This window comes from Tachyglossus aculeatus, chromosome 22 (assembly GCF_015852505.1).
Source record: "Tachyglossus aculeatus isolate mTacAcu1 chromosome 22, mTacAcu1.pri, whole genome shotgun sequence".
Lineage (NCBI taxonomy): Eukaryota > Metazoa > Chordata > Mammalia > Monotremata > Tachyglossidae > Tachyglossus > Tachyglossus aculeatus.
In genome coordinates this window covers 59323222-59340015 of record NC_052087.1, presented here as the reverse complement: position 1 = coordinate 59340015, position 16794 = coordinate 59323222, and the positions used below count along the sequence as shown (strand labels likewise).

The window sequence follows — 16794 nt, the reverse complement described above, 5'->3', positions numbered from 1 at the left end:
CTCGGGCCTTGCCGGAGTTGGGTTGGCCTGGGCTCCCCGGGCTCTGCTGACAGTGGCGGCAGCGGCCGAGCCAGCCTGACTCTGTACCGGCTTTGGGAGCTGTGGCGTCTCCCAGGATGTGAAGCTTGAGGAACCCAGGGGTGAGGGAAGGAAGCGACTGGACCTCCCTTTTCCCCCAACACTGGGGCTTCTGTCTGCTTCTGGGGTGCCGTCCCCCGGGGGCCACTTCGTCACAGATGGGCGGGGGGGGGTAGGGACTGTCTCTATATGTTGCCAATTTGTACTTCCCAAGCACTTGGTACAGTGCTCTGCACATAGTAAGCGCTCAATAAATACAATTGATGATGATGATGATGATGATTTGGTTTGTCGGGCACACCTCCTGGCAGGTTGACCTTCCCGGTGCCCACGGGGGCAGATGTGGTCAACCGGGCTGGTGCCGGGATGCGGGACCCCAGCCCAACACTGGACCATGTGTCACAGGTGGGACTGTGGGACCCTTGAGACCCCGTGTCGGGGGGAGCCTCTGGCCCATGTCCGACCCCTCGTTCCTCTGCCCCAAAAACCCCCGGAGCCTTTTCCTCCGCCACCGCACCTTCCTCCCTGTGTCGGGAAGCTGTCCGGAGCGCGGCCCGCGGCCTGAAACCGGCCAGACAGAGAGGCAGGCGTCGGGGCCCCCGCTCACAACCGGTCAGTTGATCACTGGGTTTGCTCGAGTACCTGCACATGTCCCCTGCCCTCATGAAGCTGGTAATCAGCTGGGGGAAGACAGACAGGCTGCATACAGATAGCGGGACCAGAGGCAGAGCCAGGATCTAACAGGATGAGACAGCTGATAGCAGATGTTAGCATCCGCTCTTTGTATGGTTTGGGCCACGCCCTTTGTATGCATTGCATGCCTGCCCCCCCCCCCAATCTACCTCAGTGACCCCAACTTCTCTTCTCTGCTAAAGTCTTGCATCTCCTCTTGCCTTCGGGACATTTCTATAGAGATCGAGCAGTCAACCAAGCCATCCTTGGGATTTATTGAGCTCATGTGGTGTGCACAGCACAGTACTGAGCACTTGGGAGTGGACCATACAACAGAGTCGGTTGGCCCATCCACCTCTGCAACGAACAAACTTCTCACCATTGGCTTTAAAGCAGTTGATCAGTTCACCCCAACTTACCCCACCTCGCTACTCCGCTACTACAGCTCGGCCCACACACTCCGCTCCTTTAGCACCTGCCTAATCACTGTGCCCCAATCTCATCCGTCTCACCGCCGACCCCTTTCCCTCGTCCTCCACCTGGCCTGGATCTTCGTCCCCCTTCATATACTCCAGACCACCATTCACTCCCCCTTCAAAGCATTACTAAGGCCACATCTCCAAGAGGCCTTTCTTGATTAATAATAATAATAATAATAATGGCATTTGTTAAGCGCTTACGATGTGCAAAGCACTGTTCTAAGTGCTGGGGGGGATACAAGGCAAACAGATTGTCCCACGGGGGGCTCACAGTCTTAATCCCCATTTGACAGATGAGGTAACTGAGGCTCAAAGAAGTTAAATGACTTGCCCAAGGTCACACAGCAGACATGTGGCGGAGCCAGGATTCGAACCTATGACCTCCGACTCCAAAGCCCGGGCTCTTTCCACTGAGCCACGAAGTGCTTATAATAATAATGTTGGTATTTGTTAAGCACTTACTATGTGCAAAGCACTGTTCTAAGCGCTGGGGTAAATACAAGGTGATCAGGTTGTCCCACGGGGGACTCACAGTCTTCATCCCCATTTTACAGATGGGGGAACTGAGGCACAGAGAAATGAAGTGACTTGCCCAAAGTCACACAGCTGACAAGTGGCGGAGCCTGGATTTTGAACCCACGACCTCCGACTCCAAAGCCCGTGCTCTTTTCCACTGAGCTACCCTACTTCTCATTTCTCCTCATTAAGACCTCATTTCTCCAGCCTTTCCCTCTGCGTCATCTACGCACCTCAATCTGTAACTTGGGTGCTTAATACTCTCCCCGACCCTAACCCCATAACGCTCATGAACAAATCTTTAAACTGTATATTATAATATAATGTCTGTTTCCCCCTTTAGACTGTAAGCTCATTATGGGCAGGGAACGTGTCTGCTAATTCTGCTGTACTGTACTCTTCTAAGAGCTCAGTAGAGTGCTCTGCACATAGTAAGCGCTCAATAAATATGATTGCAGGGGCTTATGGTTTAATAGAGACAGACACTAAATGACATCTAAAGCAGCAGTGTATAGGGATGTGTACATAATTGGTTTGGGCGTGGGGTGAGAAGAACAGCGTTTAGCGGATTAGGACCCATCTGCAGAGGCAACACAGCAAGGGAGAGTAGGGTAGTGATTCCCAAATTGGCCTCTCTGACCCCAAATTCTCTCCTTTGCTGCAGTCTCGTAGTTCATCCTGTCTTCAGGTTATCTTGACTCAGACGACCCGGTTAACACCCCAAACTTAACCTGTCTGAAACAGAATCAACCAATTGTGTTTACTGAGCACTCACTGTGTGCAGAGCACTGTATTAAGTGTTTGGGCGAGTACAGTATAACAGAATTGGCAGAAACATTCCCTGTCCACGATGATGTTGTAGAGAAGCAGCGTGGCTTAGTGGAAAGAGCGTGAGCTTGGGAGTATGAGGTCGTGGGTTCTAATCCCAGCTCTGCCGCTTGTTAGCTGTGTGACTTTGGGCAAGTCACTTCACTTCTCTGTGCCTCAGTTACCTCATCTGTAAAATGGGGATAAAGACTGAGCACCCCACGTGGGACAACCTGATTACCTTGTATCTACACCAGCGCTTAAAAGAGTGTTTGGCACATAGAAAGCGCTTAACAAATGCTGTCGTCATCATTATTATTATTGTTGTTATCAATGAGCTTACAGCCTAAAAGACCCATCTTCCCAACCAAACTCTCCTCCCCCTGACTTTCCCATCACTGTTGGCAACACCACCACCCTCCCTGACTCACAAGCCCAGAACCCTGGTGTTATCCTCGGCCCATCTCTCTCATCCAACCCTCACATTCAATCCAACACGAAATCCCATCGGTTCTACCTTCGCAGTAGCTCGAGAATCCGCCCCTTTCTCTCCGTCTGAACTGCTACCACACCGATCAGTCAATCAATCGATGCTATTTGTTGAGGTGCATTGTGTGCAGAGCACGGTCCTGAACTCTTGGGAGAGGACAATCCTGCTCTGCACACAGTAAGTGCTCAATAAATGTCATCGATCGGTCGAGGGCTAGAGTAGGCGGGCTTGATTAGGATGAATTAACCGAATAAAAAATTGAATATACAGAAGAAAGACAGAAGTGCTGAGGATAGGCGTGACGTAAAATCCACCGATGTTTGGGGTGGCTGTGGTGTTGAGAATTGATCCGGGGAGGGTTCTGGAGGAAGGGAGACTGGAGGAGGGCTTGGAAGACGGGGAGAGCTGTGTCTGCTCAGATTTTGGGGGGAGAGTGTGAGCGAGCGGCCGCAAGTTGGGGAGTCCAGAGTGAGGGACAATTAGAAGGGGAGCTTTCGGGGAACGAAGAGTGAGCCAAGAAGTGGAACGTGAAGGAAGCAGATGAGTAAGGTGAGGAGGGCCGTGCATTTCCCTGCCCTCCGTCTCCTCTGTTCTCCTCTTCCTCACCCCTTGGAGGGAGGCCCACAGTAGAAGCAGCACGGGCTTGGGAGTTCAGAGGACCTGGGGTCTAATTCCGGCTCTGTCAATTGCTTGCTTTGTGACCTTGGGCAAGTCACTTCTCTGTGCCTCACTTTCTTGAACTGTAAAATAGTGATTCAGTCTTACTCCCTCCTGATTAGACTGTGAACCCCATGCGGGGCAGGGATGGTGTCCAACCTGATTGACTTGTGTGGACCCCAGGGCTTAGAACAGGGTTTGACTCACAGTAAGTGCATAACAAATACCATTTAAAAGAAAAAAAAGAAAAACATGAACAGCTCACCAAGCACTTACCGTAGCCTTCCTCTTCTACTCAGTCAGCCTCCTGCCTCTCCCTTCTCCAGTCCAGACTGCATTCTGCTGCCCAGATCGTTTTACCAAAAAAAAATTCATTCCTCATCTCCCCACTCCTCAAAAGTCTCTGGTGGCTGCCCGTCCCCCTCTGCGTCAAAGAGGAACTCCTCACCTTTGGCTTCAGTGAATCATACTATTGTATTTATTGAGTGATTACTGTGTATTAAGCGCTTGGGAGAGCACAGTATGAAACAGACACATTCTAGAGGATTTAAGACACACAATGAGGTCTCCCCCCTCATACCTTACCTTCCTGTTTTCCTTCTCCAACGCAGCCCACACACTTCACTCCTCTAACAGCAACCTACTCACCGTACCTCAGTCTCGTCTGTCTCGCCGCCTTCCCTTCACTCACATCCTCTCTCTGGCCTGAAAGTCCCTCCCCCTTCATATCTGACAGGCCACCAGTCTCCCCACCTTCAAAGTTGTACTAAAACCGTATCCTCTCCAAGGGGTCTTCCCTGATCCCTCCCCTCTGTGCCACTTCCACACCTGGGCCTTACTCACCCTAGCCCCACAGCAGTTAGGTCTGTATCCTCATTCTCTGCCATTTCCCTATCTATAATGTATTTTTAATGTCTGTTTCTCCCTCTAAACTGTAAACTGGTGGGCAGGGATCGTTTCTCTCCAACTCTTTTGTATAGTCTTCTCCCAAGCACTCGGTACAGGGCTCCTCACCCAGCAAGTGCCAGTAAAGCCCCTGGATTGTATGTGGGGGAGGGGGAGATGAGAGCCTAGTCAGGGAAAACTTCCTGGAAAAGTTAGGATTGTAAGTAGGGTTTGAAGCTGGGGAGAGCAGTAGTCTGTCAGATATGAAGGTAGAGGGAATTGCAGGAAGGAGGACGTGAATGAAGGTGGGGTGGGGGGGTGGCGGAGCAGGTTGGATGTTCTGCTGCTGCCTTGAGCTCAATATGTCCAAAGCCAAACACCTCATTTTCCCTCCCCATCTCACAAGTCTGTAACCCTGGGAATCTCTTGGACTCCTCTAATGATAATCATAATAATAATGGTATTTGTTAAGCACTTACTATGTGCCAAGCACTGTTCTAAGCGCTGGGGAAGATACAAGGTAAGCAGGTTGTCCTGCGAGGGGCTCACAGTCTTAATCCCCATTTTGCAGATGAGGTAACTGAGGCACAGAGAAGTTAAGTGACTTGCTCAGAGTCAGTCACTCAGTTAAGTGGCAGAGCTGGGATTGACATCTGACTCCCAAGCCTGTGCTCTTTCCACTAAGCCTCATTGCTTTGTCTCTGTGTCTCTCTCTCTCTCTCTCTCTCTCTCTCTCTCTCTCTCTCTCTCTCTCTCTCTCTTCATCATCATAATTGTGATATTTATCCCAGCGCTTAGAACAGTGCTTTGCACATAGTAAGCGCTTAACAAATGCCATCATCATTTATTGAATGCTTATCTATGGCCAAGCACAGTTCCAAGTGCTGGGATAGATAGAAGATAATCAGGTTGGACACAGTCCCTGTCCCACATTGGGCCCCCAGTCTTAATCCCCATTTTACAGATGAGGTAGCTGAGGCATAGAGAAGTTAAGTGACTTGCCCAGAGTCACAGTGGAGCCGGGATTAGAACCTTTGACATCTGACTCCCAAGCCCATGCTCTTTCCACTGAGCCTCGCTGCTTCTCTCTCCCTCTCCTCCTCCCTCTCTCATCATAATAATTGTGGTATTTATTGAGTGCGTACTACGGCCAAACACACTTCTAAGTACTGGGGTAGATACAAGTTAATCAGGTTGGACACAGTCCCTGTCCCACATTGGGCTCCCAGTCTTCATCCCCATTTTACAGATGAGGTAACTGAGGCACAGAGAAGTGAAGTGACTTGCCCATAGTCACACAGCAGACGTGACTCTGCACAAAGTACGCGCTCAATAAATACGATTGATTGATTGATGTGACAGAGCGGGGACAAGAACCCACGACCTCCGACTCCCGGGCCCACGCTCTTTCCACTGGACCATGTTGCTTCCCTAAGCGGCAGCCATTCGATGGGCATCTGTCACTGAATCCTGCCAGTTTTCTTGCACTTCGTTTCCCGAATCTGCTCCTTCTCCTTCCGTCCCTGCAGCCGTTAGGCTTGTCCAGGCAATTGTTGGAGCTTGACTCCACAACAGAGCGGCCCCCCTCATTGACCTCCCTGCCTCCAGTCTCACCCCTCTGCCTGGCTCAGTTTTCTAGAACATGGTTCCGCACACATCTCCCCTAACTCCTCAACAACATCTAACAGTTTTGCGGGGTCAAGCAGAAACTCCTGACTATTGGCTTAAAGACGATGAGGAGCAGTCCGGCCTAAAATAAATACATATCTATTCTATTTTATTTTGTTAGTATGTTTGGTTTTGTTCTCTGTCTTCCCCTTTTAGACTGTGAGCCCACTGTTGGGTAGGGACTGTCTCTATATGTTGCCAGCTTGTACTTCCCAAGTGCTTAGTACAGTGCTCTGCACACAGTAAGCGCTCAATAAATACGGTTGATTGATTGATAGTGGAAAGAGCACAGACCTGGGAAACGGAGGTCCTAGATTCTAATCCCAGCTCCTCTATTTGTCTGCCTTGTGACCATGGGCAAATCACTTGACATCTGTGCCTCAGTTGCCCATCTGTAAATGGGGATTAAGACCGAGCCCCCAGGAAGGACATGGACTAGGACTGACCCGGTCAGCCGGTGCCTATCCCAGTGCTTAGTACAGTGCCTGGCAGTGCTTAGCAATTGCTGTTTTTTAAAAAAAGCCTCCCATTGTCTTCTCCCTCTACTCCCCAGCCCTCACCGCCCATCCCAGCCAAGTTCATTCTCGACCCGCTCCCCCCTCCTCGGGCCTTTCCTCTGGCCTGGAATTCCCTCCCTCCAGTCTTAAAGTGCCCCCATCCATCTCTCCCTCCCTCCCTCTCTGCCTGACTCCAACTCTCAATCCTCCTCCTCTTCAAATCCTTTCTGAAATCCCACCTCTTCCAGGAAGCCTTCCCCAGTTCATTTCTCTGCTCCCTGGGGGGGTCCATTCTCTCAACTCTGGCCTTGACCGTTTGAGCAACCAACCACCCAGAGCCTCTGTGGACCCATCAGCTCTCCAATTCTTGTGGTAGTTCAGCCGGCTCACTCCCTTGTCCACCCGGCTGGCTTTCTACCCTTCTCTTCTTTCTAGCGGCTGGTAATTACACATCTGTCTCAGCTCCTTGAGGGTGAGGACTTTGATTTAATAATATCAATGGTATTTGTTAAGCGCATATTCTGGGTCAAGCAGTGTTCTAAGCGCTGGGATAAGTTCTGGTTAATCAGGCCGGACACAGTCCCTCCGGGGCTCCCAGTCTGATTGGGAAGGAATGTATATTAATGTCTGTCTCCCTCCTCTAGACTGTAACCTCTTCTTTGTGGGCAGGGAATGTGTCTGTTATATTATCTCGTAGCCTCCCTAGCACTTTGTCCAGTGCTCTGCACACAGTAAGCGCTCAATAAATACGATTGACTGACTGACTGGGAGGGGGAACGGGGATTGAATCCCCACCTGTCACGTGAAGTGAGCTGCCCCGGGTCAGCCAGCAGGCCGGTGGCAGAGCCGGGCTGAGAAACCGAGTCGCCCCCAGGCCCGTCCTCTTTCCCTTCTCCTCCTGAAACTCCGAGCTGCCGCGGCCAGGCCGACGCGGGGACGGGGAGAGTCCGTGGCTCCCGGTCGCTTCCGCCGCCGGTCAGCTGGGTCCCCTCTGGCCTCCTTTCAGGTTCCGGCCCCTCAAAGGCAGGCAGGAGGAGCTGAAGGAGGTCATCGAGCGCTTTAAGAAAGACGAACACTTGGAGAAAGCCTTCAAATGTCTGACGGCGGGGGACGGAGCCCGGCACCACCTCCTCAACAAGAACAAGGCACAGGAGAGGCTGTTCAAGGAGCACGTGAGTCTGTCTGTGTGCACCGGTCTGTCCGTCCGTCTGTCTGTCTATGGCAGGGGGCTGCTGCCCCCTCGGAGCTCTGAGACCCGGGAAGCCGATTCGTCCGATCAACCTGGCGGCGTCCGAGCGTCGGACCGAGCCCTCGGGAGTGTGTGTCGGGGCCCTGTCCTCAAGAAGCTTGCACTTGGATCTGTGCCCTGGGGACACCTGGTCTTCACCGCTCCCTTAGCCCCACAGCGCTTTTAGGGCCTGATTTGAAATTGACTTTTTATATTAAAGCCTATCTCCCCCTCTAGATCGTCAACTTGTTACAGGCAGGGAACGGGTTTTACTGACTCTGTTGTATTGTCCTCTTCCAAGTACTTAGTACGGTGCTCTGTGCTCAGTAAGTGCTCAATAAATAATCAGTCGATGGGATTTACCGAGCAGTTACTGTCCTAAGAGCTTGGGAGAGAAGAATTCGGTAGAGTTGGAAGACATGATCCCTGCCCTCGGAGTATACAAGGGGAGACCGATAGTAAAATAAATTACAGCGCGGGGAAATAGGATATGTACATTAAGGGCTGTGGGACTGGGGCGACTATCAAAGTGCTGAAGGGGTCCTCGGCTGAGGGCGGATGGGAGGGGTGAGTAGGGGAAAAGAGGCTTAGTTGGGAGGAGATGAAATTGTAGGAGGGTTTTGGAGGTGAAGAGACTTAGGGAAGACGGGGCCCCAATTACTTCTGGCCAACAAAAGCCAGAGGAAGAACCGGGATGAGTAAAGCCAGACAAGCACCTAATGATGTCCCAGCCGAGCAGATAGGCGCGCGGCAGATCGACCGGTCGGAAAAGGTGCAGTGACGGGGCCCCAGGAACGCGGTGGGGTGCACGTTCTCCCCGTGGCCATTGGACCGACAAGTCCAGGAGGGTTGGGGATTCACTAGGGAAGGCGTCTTGGAGTAGGTGAGACTGAAAGAGGAGGAGAGCGGCAGTCTGGCAGAGTTGAAGCGATGGGGAGGTTGGAGAGTCGAGAGTAAGGCCCGAAGGGAAGGGGAGCTGGACAGGATCCAAGATTGCGGGCCAGGAGGAGCTGCCCGAGATGGGGAGGGAGGGAGGAGGGCCACGGGTAGGAGGGGCTGCTTGGCACGGGGGGCCCAGGAGCGCACGGACCTGTGCTGGGTGCTGCTTTGGGACAGCGATCCATGGATGGCATTTATCCAGCGTTTAACTGGGTGCTTGGGAGAGTCCAGTAGGGAAGCAAACACCTTCCCTACCCTCGAGAAGCTTCCGATCCAGAGGGAGAGACAGGCACGACCGTAAACGAGGCCGATCCGATGGCACCGAGGAGCCCAAGTGGAGGTGGGGAGGTCCCCGGGGGGCTAGGTCCGGCAGTCCAGGCCCTCCTGGATTGTGGTGGGCTTGCCATCAAACAGTCGGTCGTATTTGAGTGCTTACTGTACGCAGAACACTCTACTAAGCACTTGGGGGAGAGTACAGCATATCAGAGTTGGTAGGCGACATTCCCTGTCCACGTCAGGCTTACAGTCTAGAGGGAGAGACAGACATTCAGGTAAATTATACATTTTTATATGCATAAATTATGCACATAAGTGCCATGGGACGGAGGATGAGGTGGATAAAGGGTGTAATAATAATAATGGCATTTATTAAGTGCTTACTATGTGCAAGGCACTGTTCTAAGCGCTGGGGAGGTTACAGGGTGATAAGGTTGTCCCACGGGGGGCTCACAGTCTTCATCCCCATTGTACAGGCGAGGTAGCTGAGGCACAGAGAAGTTATTGGAGACACAGAAGGGAGCGGGAGTAGGGGAAATGAGGACTTAAGTTGGGGTAGGCCTCTCGGAGGAGATGAGATTTTAATAATGCTTTCAAGGTGGGAAGAGGGGCCATCTGTCAGATATGAATGGGGAGGGAGTTTCAGGCCAGAGGAAGGACACGGGCAAGGGGTCGGCGTTGAGATAGATGAGATCGAGGCACAGGGAGTGAGTAGGTTGGTGTTGGAGGACCAAAGTGAACAGGCTGGAGTCTCAATGTGATGGGCAACCACTTGGAGGTTCTTGAGGAGTGGGGAAATGTGGACTGAACAGTTTTATAGAAAAATGATCCGGACAGCAGAGTGAAGTATGGACTGGAGTGGGGAGAGACAGGAGGCAGAGAAGGCCAGCAAGGAGGCTGATGCACCAATCAAAACGGGGTGGGATATGGGTTCGGAGTAACGTGGCAGCAGTTTGGACGGAGAGGAAAGGGCGGAATTTTGCAGTGTCGTGAAGGTCGAACTGACGGGATCTGGGGACAGATTGAATATATGGATCGAATGAGAGAAGAGTTGAGGATAATGCTGAGATTATGGGCTTGGAGACAGGGAGGGTGGCGGCGCCGTCTACAGTGACGGGAGCGTCCTGGGAAGACCAGGAGTTCTGGGTGCCATCGTGGGGGCGAGACCCCTGAGTCAGCAGTGAGAACAGCAGCTCCTTCCTGCGCTGGGGGAATGCGGACGGAACAAGGAGATAATCCTCCGGTCTCTGGACCTTCTGGCCCTCCGCCGTATCCAGTCCCCCGGGAGGCGCTTGGGAAGAATTAGCTGGGCCGAGGACGGGGCCGGGAGCGTCCCAGAAGGAGTAGATCCCCCTCGAGTACCCCTCTTTGCCTTCCCCGTGACGCAGCCCTGGCCTGGGGGAAAGACCCAGATTCTGATGGGAGTCAGCTGACCTGCTGGGGCCTGACCCCAGCTCTGCCCCATCCTTGGGCAAGTCATTGATGTTCCCGGGGCCTCAGTTTCATCATCTGTAAAATGAGGGTTTAGTAGCTGTCTGTCCCTCCCCCTTAGACGGGGAACCCCAGTGGGGGACGGGCACCGGGTCCTATCTGCATTTTCTTCCCCCGCACTTGGCCCTGAGTAAGCTCTCAGTAGGTTCGTTCAGAAAGCACCACGGTTCTTAATTCTCACATCACAAGCCGCAGCTCGGAGCAGAACTCGGGTCCCAACACCCCTCGGCCGCCCGCCCCCCGTCGCGTGACCGCGCCTGGCGCCACGTGTGTTCCAGGTGTTTATTTATTTGCGGATGTTCGCGACGGACAGCGGGTTTGAAATCCTGCCGTGCAACCGGTACTCGTCCGAGCAGAACGGAGCCAAGATCGTCGCCACGAAGGAATGGTGAGCCGCGGCGAGCCACGGCGTCCGTGGGGGGGGCGGGGGGGGCCGGGGGCGCCGAGCCCCAGGCGCTGAGCCCCGGGCCTCGTCCCCGGCAGGAAGCGGAACGACAAGATCGAGCTCCTGGTGGGCTGCATCGCGGAGCTCTCGGAGGCGGAGGAGAACCTGCTGCTGCGGCACGGCGACAACGACTTCAGCGTCATGTACTCCACCCGGAAGAACTGCGCCCAGCTCTGGCTCGGCCCCGCCGCCTTCATCAACCACGGTGAGCGGCCGGACCTCGGGCCCAGCCGGCGGGGTGGGGAGGGGGCCCGGGAGCCTCGGCGCGCGCAGCCGGTAAGATTCACGCTGCGGGTTCTAAGGCCGCTTAAGTGACTCGATCTTTTGGACATTTTTCAGATTGCCGACCCAACTGTAAGGTAAGCGCCGACTCTGTGGTTCCCGCTCTCCCCCCCCCCCCACACGCACAGCTTCCCCCACCCGGCTCTGGCCGCTCCCGCGGCCCTTGGGTTCTCAGAAGGGCCTGTTTGTTCTGCTGCAGTTCGTGTCCACCGGCCGAGACACCGCCTGCGTCAAAGCGCTCCGGGACATTGAGCCTGGGGAAGAAATCTCTTGTTACTATGGAGATGGGTTTTTTGGAGAGAACAACGAATACTGCGAGTGCTACACCTGCGAAAGGTGCGTAGAGACCGGCTGCCTGCCGTCGCTGGCGGTGCCCGTCCCCCTGCTTCTCCCGGGGTCACTGGGCCGGGGCGGCCGAGGGCTTCCTGAATCGTCATCATCAGTCGTATCTATTGAGCGCTTCCTGTGTGCAGAGCACTGGACTAAGCGCTTGGGAAGTACAAATTGGCAACATAGACAGTCCCTGCCCGACAGTGGGCTCACAGTCTAAAAGAATCGTGCCCCTGCCGCCGGAGACGGGTGAGCTGCCGTCGTCGGGTACCCCCCGATGGCTCTCCTGGCATCCCCAGCCAGGTGCCGCCCAGGTATCCAACCTGAGGCCTGGTGGCTGCTTCCCTATCCTGTCAGCGGGGTGCTCGGGCCCCAGAAAGGAAAGCGGGGACGGGGGAATAGTTCTGGGCAGGCCCTCCCCGAGAAGCTCTCGTTCTAGGCTTTAAGTGGACTCCGACCCGGAGGTCAGGGCTCCGGAGGCCGCCGGCCACGGAGCCGCCTCTGCGGGAGTGTGGGAAGGCAGGGGCTGGAGCCATTAGACTTTCCACAGGGAGACGGGGCCGTCGGGCCTCCTCGGCCACCTTGGGCAAACTGCGGTGGGCGGTTATGTAATCCACCGGCCGCCCCGGCCCTCCCACCTCTCGCTCTCCGCAGGAGCCCGTGCCTCCTGTCCCCGCCGGCCAGAGGGACTCCACCCCCCGGGAGGGGGGAAACACGCGTGCGCAGAGTCAGTATTGGGTCCCCGTGTCTGGGCGGGGGCCGCGTGCTCTCACGCTTCAGCTCCCCGTTCCTCTCGGGGTGGGACAGCGGCTCGGCTGGCTCACCGCCGGTCGCTCCCAGCCTCCCTCTCCGTCGTCCCCCGACCGGTTCTCCTTCCTCTTCCTTCCCCCACCCCTTCCCTCCCCCCCAAAAACGACGACTGGTCGGCACTGTGGTTGGTGAAGGCGGCCGGGCCCAGGCGGAGGCAGAGCTGGGCACGATTCTTCCAGATGCAGTACATGACGCTGGAAGGGCCGCGGCAGCAGATCGCATGGTCTTCTTCCTCTTTCTTTCTCCTCCTCCTCCTCCCCTCCCCTCTTTCTCCTCCACAGTGTTGCGCTGTTAACGCGTGCCTAGTAAATACCCCAAGTGCTGCCACGTGCTAGGCACCGCAGTAGATAGAAGGTTACGAGATCGGACCCAGTCCCTGCCCCACCCGGGTCTCACCCCATCTCTCTATCTTCTCCCCGTTTTCAGGTGAGGACACTGAGGCCCAGAGAGCCTGAGATCCTCCCCCCGGGAGATGGCCGGACCGTCCGACACTCCCGCCTCTCCCCTCTTAGCGACCCAGCGGGGATGCTCGGTCCCAGATCCGCCCGCACCCCGTAGCGATCTCCCGGACGCCAGGTCCCCCCGGGTGGCCCGGCTCAGGGTCCCGGGGCCGTGGAGGGCAGGTGCGCGGGGAGAGCGAGGGCCGGGGGCAGCGGTCGGAGCTGACCCCGGGACCCGGCCCCACCCCCCTCTTCCAGGCGTGGAACTGGTGCTTTTAAATCCAGAGTGGGGCTGCCGGCCCCCGCTCCGGTCATCAACAGCAAGTATGGCCTGCGCGAGACGGACAAGCGCCTGAACCGGCTCAAGAAGCTGGGGGACGGCAGCAGCAAGAGCTCGGACAGCCAGTCGGTGGGCTCCAATCCCGACGCGGACGCCTCTCAGGATCGATCTCGGGCCGGTGAGCCTGGGGGCGGGGCGGGGACCGGGCCGGTGGCCCAGGTGCTCCGCCTTCACCCCACGCAGGTTGCCATCCTGAGCACCGCGTGGGGCGAAGGCCGGGGATCGTGGTCCCAGTAAAGGAGGCGAGAGCCCTAGGGGCAGGAGGCTGGGGGTGATGGGCCCGGTAGAGGAACTGGGAAGAAGCCGGGGATCGTGATCCTCGATCACTATCCTGGAGCCCTGGTGGGGAGGAGGCCGGGGATCGTGGTCCCGGTAGTCGGTCATTCGTTCGTATTTATTGGGCGCATACCGTGTGTGGAGCACCGTGATAAACACCCTGTAGAGCGCTGAGCCCCGGCGGGAGGAGGCCGGGGATCGTGGTCCCAGTAGAGGAGACGGGAGCCCCGAGGGCAGTGCGGAGGAGGCTAGGGATTGTGGTCCCGGGAGAGCCGGTGGGAACGCTGTGGGGTGGGGGTTAAGGATCGTGGGCACGGTGTGGGCAGGAGGCTAAGGATCACGGTCCCGGTAGAGGCGGCGGGAGCGCTGAGGGCCGGGGGAGGAGGCCGGGGATGGGAATTCCGGTAGGAGAGGTGGGACCGCCCAGCGCCAGTCGGGGAGGAGCGGGGCGCCGAGCAGCCGTCCGTCCCGGGCCGGGCGTTCCTCGACTGAACCTCCGCTCCCCCTTCCCCTCCCCTTTGCCTTTCAGCCACAAACCGCAAGTGTTCAGCGGGCGGCGGGAGGAAGAGCGGCAAGAACGGAGCGTTGAGCAGGCAGTCTCTGGCGCGCATCCCGGCCGCGCCCCACTCTACCTCATCCAGACTGGCCCCCGCCAACGGCTCCAGGGTCCCAAAGAGACTGAGGCCGCAGCCCCCGGCCTCCCGGCCTCCCTTCTCCAGGGGCAAACTGAGGAACCACTGCAGGGGCATGGAGCCCCGGAGCGGCTCCCGGAAGCTGGGGGTGGGCGTGGGCGACGTGCTGCTCAAGGAGCCCAAGGTGGTTCTGTACAAGAGCCTGCCCCTGCGCAAGGAGCGGGACCCGGAGGACCCCGGGCAGGGGGCTGGCGCGGGCAGGGGCGCCGCCAGGGGCCCGCCTCGTCGCGAGTGCCGGCCGGGCTCCAGGAAGGGGTCGCCGGAGCCCGGGGACCTGTCCCCCTGCGCCTATGTCACGCGCAGGTCCGTGAGGACGAGGACGACCTGGAAGGAGGCCCCCGACCCCGGGCCGGAGTCCCGCGGGGCCGAGGCCGAGCCCCCCGCCGCCGGCACCCCCCCGGGCGAGGCCGGCCGGCCGGCCCCGGACCCGCAGGAGAGGGAGCCCGGGGGCGAGGGGGCCGGGGCCAGGAAGAAACCGAGGCCGGGGAAGCCGGGCCGCCCGCCGGCCCCCCCGACGCCCGGCTCCCGGGAGCCCACCCCCGTCCCCCCGGGTCCCCCGGGGCCGGAGGGCGGGGTGCCCAGCCTGGTCAGCCCCCCGCACGAGCCGGGGGACCGGGCCGAGGTCCCGCCCGCCCACCCGGCTCCCGCGGCCCCGGCTCCCGTCCCGGGGCCGGGCGGTGGGGGCGGGAGCCCCGCGGCGCCCGACGGCCACCCGCCCAGGGACCGCTTTCGAACAGCCAAGAGCAAAAAGAAGCGGCGCATCACCCGTTACGACGCCCAGCTGATCCTGGAGAACAGCTCGGGCATCCCCAAGCTGACCCTGCGGCGGCGCCACGACAGCAGCAGCCGCGGGCACGAGCCCGAGGACGACGACCACGACGTCGCCGCCGCCGCCGCCGCCGCCGCCACGGCCACCTCCAAGATCAGCATCAAGCTGAGCAAGGACCACGACAACGACAACAGCCTGTACGTGGCCAAGCTCAACAACGGCTTCGGCCACGGCGGCGGGCACGGCGGCGGGCACGGCGGGCACGGCGGCGGCGGCGGCGGCCCCACCAAGCTGAAGATCCAGCTGAAGCGGGAGGCCGAGGGCCGGGGCGGGGACGGCGGGGCCTGCTGCCCCGACCCCCTGGGCCTGCTGGACGCGCGACGCCACGCGGACGGCCCCGACCTGGGCCAGTACGAGGACGGCAGCACGGACCCTTCGTCGTCGTCGTCCTCCTCCTCCTCCTCCTCCTCCTCGGACGACGACGGGGACGGGGAGTACGACGACGAGTTCGAGGACGATTTCATCCCCCTGCCCCCGGCCAAGCGGCTGCGGCTCATCGTGGGCAAGGACTCGATCGACATCGACATTTCCTCCAGGCGCAGGGAGGATCAGTCCCTGAGGCCTAACGCGTGAGCCGCGGGCGGGCCGGCGGGCGGGCGGGCGGGCGGGCGGGCGGGCTCCCGACGGGCCCCCGACGGGCCCCCGACGGGCCCCCGGCGCCGCCGGGCGGGTTTTTAGCGTACTTTTTAAACCGCTTCTTATGTGCAATCCTGAGTCCGAGCCGAGGCCCGGTCGCGAGACGAAGCCTCGGGAGGCGGCGGCTGCCCACGCGGGACGGCGGGGACACGGCCCCGGGACCACCCGGCTTCTTCTTTTTAACGCGGGGTGGGGGGGGGGTGGGCGGGGGGGAGAGCCGTCCGGGTGCTCTTCCTGTCGGACTAGACGACCGTTTAAAAACCAATCATAGTAGCAGCGTATTAAGGTTTTTTCTAGTATATGTTAATATCACCAGCAATGATCTGCAGCTTTTTGATTTCCCCGCTCGCTGTCTCCCCGCCGTCCGTCCCCCCACCCCACCCCACCCCCTTCCCCCCCCCCCGGGGAGTTTTCGTCTGTTTTTCCACCGTCTGCTGTCCGGACGCACTGTTTGTGGCCTTCGTCAGAGTAGCCGGCCGCCGGCCGGGAGGCCGGCGGGGCTCTTTCAAACCGAAAGACCGGGGACCGAGGGGCGGCCGTTGGGTGACCGTGACCCCCGAGTACGTTCTATGTACGAGGGCGTAGCCGTGGGTGGGATACGAGTTTGGATATGGTGTATTTATTGCTCGTTATGTAAATTAAACACCTTGTATTTAACACTTTTCAACACTTTTAGATAAAATTGTTCTTTGCAACAATGATTGGTGCTTATTTTTTCAAAACCTGGCTGTGAAACCACGTGGCAGCGGCGGGGGGGGCCGCCCCCCGTCAAGCGCCCCAAGGGATTGAAGACGTCGATTCACTTTAACTTATAATAGTTTTATGAAATAAAGACCCGCGTCACAGCTTTTGTTCTGTGGTAACCAAATGAGAATGTCTGTCAATGAGATCCCATGTAAAGGCCTCAACTTGTACATGTTGTAAATACTTGTGTGTTGTGAGACTTTTTTTTTTTTTTTTTTGTCATAATCTGGGAGAACCGACCAGAAGGGTTTTTAAGTTTAGAGATACATTCATGCCAATAAAATAGG

General features: G+C 57.6%; 1 protein-coding gene across 1 annotated transcript in view; it reads left to right on the top strand.

Annotated features, from left to right (window-relative positions):
* The window catches only part of KMT5B (lysine methyltransferase 5B), a 33635-nt gene extending 17924 nt beyond the window's left edge, over positions 1-15711 (top strand). The window contains exons 5-11 of the mRNA XM_038764954.1: positions 7756-7921; positions 10962-11071; positions 11167-11333; positions 11468-11487; positions 11610-11746; positions 13249-13448; positions 14136-15711. Coding sequence (XP_038620882.1) covers positions 7756-7921; positions 10962-11071; positions 11167-11333; positions 11468-11487; positions 11610-11746; positions 13249-13448; positions 14136-15700 — 2365 coding nt within the window. The 3' untranslated portion in view covers positions 15701-15711. The remainder of the gene's footprint in view (positions 1-7755; positions 7922-10961; positions 11072-11166; positions 11334-11467; positions 11488-11609; positions 11747-13248; positions 13449-14135) is intronic.
* Positions 15712-16794: the final 1083 nt, after the last annotated feature.